Source organism: Zingiber officinale, chromosome 1A (assembly GCF_018446385.1).
Source record: "Zingiber officinale cultivar Zhangliang chromosome 1A, Zo_v1.1, whole genome shotgun sequence".
Classification (NCBI taxonomy): domain Eukaryota; kingdom Viridiplantae; phylum Streptophyta; class Magnoliopsida; order Zingiberales; family Zingiberaceae; genus Zingiber; species Zingiber officinale.
The window spans coordinates 192,091,955-192,099,042 of NC_055987.1; the positions used below are offsets into that span (position 1 = coordinate 192,091,955).

Below are 7,088 nucleotides of genomic sequence, written 5' to 3' on the forward strand. Positions count from 1 at the left end.
AGGGAAGAGATTAAGGATATTTAAAAATCACCCGGTAAAAATTTTAGCGATGCAGCAGGTGAGCTGGATGCATGGGTGGGCCCATGGCAACAATAACTTTTTAAATATTAAATAATTATTCAAATATATAGATAAGTATTAATTAAAAATATTTATGAATAAATCTAAAATAAAATATATTAAATTGAAAAAATGGGAAATATAATTAAGATAAATATTTAATATGAGATTTGAATTAGTATTACAACACTTAGTTTTGATACATTATCAACCCTGGATTACTGACCTTAGATTCGGCTTATATCACGGCCAAACACAATCGTCGTAATCCAGTTAACTGCGACATAGAATCTGTTCCTCCAACTTATGACTCGAGTTAGATACGCAGATCTCCAGACGAAGAAGCTGATGAAACCTGTCAGAGAGATCCCTTTTGCCTCCTGGAGATAATTAAAGACCCTGGAATCATTTTGGTTTGAACAAAGATAGAAACTTTCAAGGCATTAGAGGAGATGAGATCCTCTGTCCCGAAAATAATATATCCCCGTGTCTCCTCGTCGATTGGACAGTTATGATATTTTCATGATGTACATTACATCCTGGAGATATGATTTAATTCGTCCGATCGGCGAGAGAACACAGCAGAGGATGAAGGCTTATACCTTGCTTTGTCTGAGATCGACAAGAGCTTTGTATCGACCAACAGTTGCCATGCTCCCTAAATGCTTATAGACAAAAGGATCGCCAAGGTCTACATTTGCTGCAGTGTTTGCGTAGCTTCCGCCGGCTTTACCCATTCGGTTCAACAGGGCGCAAAGATACTTCCCCTGTCTTTCTGCAACCTGCTTTTTCATGCACAACCTTCCTTGAGTTTCCAATTCAGATTACAAGAACAATGATGTAGCTGACCTGTGCCAATGCTGGCAATGTTGTTCTCCCCGTGCCTTCGAGAAAACCACTACAGTCACCGATTGCAAACACATCCTGCACGGAAGGAACGCGTAACCACTCGTCAACACCAATCCTGTGGAAGTTTTAGAGCCTTAAGTGTCTCTGCTAGATCAGCCATGCAAGATGGCATTTTTTCCGGTAGAAAAGAGAGGAATTCCTTGAGGACTTTTTGCAGTCCGAAGCAAAATTGTAAATAATGAGCTACTGATGAAATACCTTCCCTCTGGTGATTTTGGGAATCCTAAAGATTTAACTAGTGAAGAAGGACCGACACCAGTGGACCATACAAGAAGTCCATAGGGAACCTCTGTGCCATCGCTTAGAACTACTTTTTCAGGTTGAACATCTTTCACAAGTCCACGTACAAGGCGAACTCCTGACTGCACGTATAGCAGCAGAGGTTAGTTATATAACTCAGAAAGGACTTGTAACTAAAAACAAAACCCATAACAGGCATTTATATTGACTCACTTTGGTCAATTGATTTGTAGCATATTGTCTGAGACGGACATCAAAGGATGACAATATTTCATTTGCCTACCGAGACACAGAAAACTCCAGATGTTAGATACAGTGCAGCTTATAGTGAGCCCCTAAAGCTTTAAAATTGAGATATTGCAATGCCAAAACCAAAGTTAAGCCAGAAGACTGAAACAAAGATGAACAATCAGAAACCTCAATTAAGGTGACATTAATATAATCCTTAACATGCGAGTATCGTTCATGGACATCTTTGATGATGAAATCACTGAGTTCACCACTGAACTCGACACCTGTAGGACCACCTCCAATAACAAGGCAGTGCAACAGTCTCTTCTTTTCATCCTCTGAGATACCTGTTTGTATGCAAGTTTCAGGTAATAATTTCAGTTGGAAAGGCTAATGAACGGATACGATAACATGAATGCAACATTACATAGAATAATTACCAGAATGAAGGGATCAATTCAAAGCATGGACTTTAATGAATGCAAGCCAGGTAAAAAAATTCACATGAAACTAGTGTACTGAAGTTCTTTTAGTGATAACAACAGTTTCATTCGAATCTTTAGCCGACACCACTAGCGACTAACTCATAGTGCACTGTAGAAAAGCTTGATCACAGTATACTTAGTTCAACATGTTGGTTCTAGGTTTGGGATACAATAAGAAAGAAACTAATGTGTATTTGGTTGATAGGAGTAGCTATTTTATTCTTTATGAATTTGTATAGAATAAACATGCCTACGTTTTGTTTTAGAAATAAATTCAGATTAACAATTTTCATGAAATAGTGATTTCTTATTCATAAGAATTTTTTTTTTAATGTTACAGAATATAGTTATTATTACTACTCTGTTCAACCGTTAGAAATTAAAATCTATTATGGACGACGAGCAAAGTAGGTTAATTGGGTCATTTGGGTTGGGTGATCTGAGCAAGCTAGACATGTCATGTGAAGACGTGTAAGACAAACCAATAGTCTCAAATGATTCAGATCACAAGGGAGGAGGGGGAGCAGTCATGCAAAAGAAGCCAACTTGAATGGGTTGACCGCATTGGATGAGCCAACTCGAGTAGGTTAGTCCAAACAAGCCAAACTACCTATCATGATGGACAAACTCAATAAACCCATCGCGCCTAACAAACTGTCTAACAAACCAGATAGATGGACCAACAATGCTGGACGGGTTATGATAGTTTATCTTGTTGAACACATCATACGAGCCAAATGTGACAAAATGACTAGGAGGGTGTATAGTGCGAGACTTACTAAATGAATCAATAATGACAATTGGCAATCTAGATGATCCTATCTAAAACTGGAGGAGATAGCACGCTAAGCAGGTGGCGATGTTGTTGACCAAAAGGAGACTTTGCACAGAAGAAAGAAGATTATGGGTTGGAGCATAAAAGGGTTTTAAGTGTCTTTCTCCTCTCTGCGCATACTCAAAAGAATCAACAAAATGTTAGAGCAAAAGTCAGGGAAGGAGTCTCTGGTATAGGCCCTCCGATGCTTAAGTCAATAGATGACCGAACGAAAAGTGGAGATAAACTATGGTAAAATTGAGCAAGCCTCAATGAAGAGTAATCTGGTGCTCTAGTATGTAAGGCATGTAACGTACCTCTGCAGTGGAAAGAATTTCTTTTTATATCACCTCCCATAACCTCCGCAATAATGAGACGATAACAAATATTCGGTGTCAGAAGATGTCGAATAATAAAAGGTGTATAGTTTGAAATTTGTATAGTTATCCTTCGAGAAATTTCTGTCTTATGTTATATGGATATGAACAGTCTTATGTAATCTCCATAATAATGATAGAAGTTGTATAGTAATTTTCGTAAGAAGGTCTCATTTAATGCGTATGTTGTAATTGAAAAATATTCTTTGATGGATAGCTTTTATTCTGACAATCTGTTATAATTCTCTGACAATGTTATTTCCTAGAATATAGGTCGGACGGACACTTGGAATAACAGGGTATCCTGACCGTCTCTATGTCCAACCAACTCTGTAATGAGAATAACTTTATGTATTTTGCCCTTTGAAGAGGGAGTTGAGTCCCATAAGTCCGGTCGACAATATGCTCGTAGGCTTATACTGAAGATTTGCTAAGTAATAAGGAGATAAGTCTCGCAGATCTGGTCAGCTCTAGGACCAACCAACTATATGATAAGAGATTGATTGTTGGATAACAAGAAGTTCGGACTCGTAGGTACCACCAGCCTTGCGACGATTTGATTTATACTGAAGGTTGTACTGCACTGTAGTATAACCTCTGTATAAAAGTAATTAATATTCCAAAAATGGAGAACTGAACCCCATATGCTCAATTGACTTTAGGGTCATCCGGGTTTAATCTATATGTCTTGATACTAAATGGAGATATAGGTCTATTGAGTCCGTCCAGATATAGAGACGTTAGACCCTATATTGAGAGCGGATACTAAGCTTAAATACGCCCAGTTGGCCTTTGGGTCGGCCGAGTATATAATAGAGTTATGCGGTACGGGTCATGATTTCGGTCAACCTTTACGCCGACCAGTTGTTCACAAGTGGAGCACTGGATCTTTCAAGCAAGACCGACCCTTAAGCCGACCGTCATAAGGCCTTAGCGTCGGGTGACGGGCTAAGCCCTGATGAGGGTGATGTGCTGATTGCCACCTCATCTTGACTTTAACTATCACCTTAATTTAACTGTCATCTTACATTAACTTTGACTTCCTAGTCACTTCTAAGTCTGCAACATCTCATATCACTAGACAAATAATTATTTTAGGTGAATAAATACTTTATCATTATAAAAGGCTATTCTATATAACATTCTCACAAATCAAACATTAAAATTCTATTATATCAAGCAAGCCAATGAATTTCTGTTCCTATTAGATTCTTTGCCAATTCCAAATATGCTTATTGCATGTGAATTGCTACTTTGACTCAGCTAGTAATAGTGTACCGGGCACATCGGAAAGCATTAGATTGAGGAGAAGTCTTCTCCGAATCTCTTGGGCATGATGAACTTCCCTCAAAAAAATGGCATGCTCCTTCACACCTCGTATACCAAAAGTTGAAGCCTCTGCTCCAGTTGCAATAACCAATTTATCGTATGACACCTTAAACTTCCATGGTTCATGAGCATCTCTGGCAGTCCCGTGATCAGAAACAGTTTCACAATGTACCTTACGACGAAACACACACAAGAAATCAGCGACTCAACAGCTTTGGCTTTTGGTATGTCGAAAGCAAGAATCGACAGTGATTTTTGTTTTTGTTTTTGTTTTTGATAATGTGCGTGAAAGCAGGCTAAGCCTCCATTTTAGGAACAGAAGTTAGGGCACACACCGTGTGGGAATCGGGGTCGATGGCCGTACAGCGGGCGAGGAAGAAGTTGGAGCCAGGGGCGGTGGAGATGGACGGCTGGATACGGCCGATGGGCTCTGCGACTGAGCGGAACTCGAGCGTGCCGACGCAAGTCGAGGCCAAGAGCGGGGTGAAGACCATGTGGTTCCTCGGCGAGACGCAGACGATGTCGTACATCCCGGCGTCGACGCCCTTCATCAGACGGCACCCGGCCCATCCGGACCCCACCACAAGCAGCCTCGGCTTCTCTTCGCCTGCCAGTGTCGGCCCGAGTCCGGCGCTGGCGGCGGAGCTGAAGCCTGGGGAAGTGGAGATAGAGTGGGGGAATGTGTTCCGAGAGGAGGAGGAGGAGGAGGAGATGGAGCGGGAAATGCGTGCGAGAGTTCGAAGCCAAGACATGGCGGCGGAGGCGGTCGCCGGGAAAATGGCACGGAGCAGGGGATGGACGTCGGAGTTGGATGAGATTAAAAAGTACAATGACCGTTGGATGGTGAATGGACGGATGAGATAGGATAAGCCAGGGATAATAGAGAACCACAGGTGAAGGATGAGTGGATCGACGTCTTCCTTGCCGTTGGTGGATATGTTGTATCCCAATCGAATATCGCCACGTCATCATTTAAGAGTCCATCTGGTCAACAATCATGAAGTCGTCAACGGTCACGAAATCCCTTGATCGAGGGTCTAGATCGTCTAATCAATAATTCCTCGTCTTTTCTATAATTTGTACCTTGGATCAAGGTCAAAATCATGTTAAAAATAACTGCAATCTCTCTTGAATTCATCTTTTCATCTAGATCATAATTTTTGTCAAATCTGATGGTCGGAGGCCACTGGTGATAGGTAGATTGTATGATGCCGAGTAGGGGATGGCCTGGCCACCATCAACGGCTGAACTCAATCAAAAACTATAACTTAGGTAGGAAAGTGAACGCAGAGGAGATCGCAACCAATTTTAATCGGATTCCCGTTGCGATCTGATGTGTAAATTTTGGAAGAGACCAAGAAGGATCAGGGATTACGAACCTAAGTATTTGGAGTCCCATGCGGAAAGGAATGCAGACCAAAGGATTTGGACTCCGAGCGTTGAGCCAGGCGGCTTGGGCAGACTGTATGATGCTGAGCAGGGGACGACTTGCCCACCGCTAGCGGCCTTCAGCCGCCTGACATGATCAAAACTATAACCTAGATGGGAAAGTGAACCCAGGGGAGATCACATCCAATTTTGGTCGGATTCCGACCGCGATTCGATATGCAAATTGTGGAAGAGATCGAGAAGGGACCAGGGATTGTTGACTAGAAGATCTGGACTCTCTGGATTCATCTTTACACATAAGTTATAGTTTTGGGTCGAGTCAGGAGGCCAGAGGTCGTTGGCGGGGGGTGACATCGGATCGTAATCATAATCCAACCACAATTGGTTGCGATCTCTCCTATGATTACCTTTCCATTTAGGTTGTAGTTTGGGTCGAGGTAGACGGTCGGTCACCCACCCACAGCGGCGCCCTCCGGCCACCTGTTCCAACCCAAACTACAACCTAGGTTAGAAGGTAAACTGAGAGGGATCACTACTAATTACGGATGAATCAGATTGTGACCACGATCCCGTCGAAATTGGGTTGTGGATCATCCCCTGTCCACAAAAAGTGTACCAAAGGGCAGATCCTCTCATCCACTTTTTCATGGTCCCCTTCACAATTATAATTGGAGCACGTCTAAAATCCGACCGTAATTAATTACGATATCTCTCTGAGTTCACATTTCTACCCAAGTTATAATTGGAGTGGGACAGGTTGCTCTAGATTGCTCCCTGCTCAGTGCTATCGGCTTCCGACCATCTGTCCAAATCTAATTATAATCTAAATGGGAATATGAATTCAGAAAGAGATAATAGTCTATCACGATTAAATTTTAAATTTACAACTATGATTCAGCTGTAATTTAAAAAGGGACCATAAAAAAAATAAAATAAAAAATAATAATTTCAGTTAATTTCATTGACTATAGGTGACTGGTCCACCCTATGAAAATTTTTCATTGGCCACTAGGGGAAATCGGAAAGTACACGTGACAGTCAATCCATAAACTTAATATCCTTTAGTTACACCCCTATTTAAATTTTTTTTTTTTATAAATACATCATAACTAAATTCAAATTATAAATATCTAAATAATAATGTGAATATACTATCGGGCACCATAGCCCGGAGACAAAAGAGACCATAAACGACCATGAAAAAACGGACGATCCGCACATCATCTGGATGAAAATTTAACACTCTTTGCATCG

At 41.3% G+C, this 7,088-nt stretch overlaps 1 protein-coding gene across 1 annotated transcript; it reads right to left on the reverse strand.

The window, feature by feature from the left end:
• Positions 1 to 207: 207 nt before the first annotated feature.
• On the reverse strand, positions 208 to 5,197 carry LOC122038922 (internal alternative NAD(P)H-ubiquinone oxidoreductase A1, mitochondrial-like). Its single transcript, XM_042598893.1, has 8 exons — positions 4,781 to 5,197; positions 4,395 to 4,617; positions 1,627 to 1,787; positions 1,423 to 1,488; positions 1,168 to 1,331; positions 910 to 1,024; positions 663 to 842; positions 208 to 440 (listed from the first exon to the last, which is right to left on the reverse strand). Exons 1-8 carry the CDS (start codon positions 5,195 to 5,197, stop codon positions 288 to 290), a joined length of 1,479 nt encoding a protein of 492 aa, XP_042454827.1. The 3' UTR covers positions 208 to 287.
• Positions 5,198 to 7,088: the final 1,891 nt, after the last annotated feature.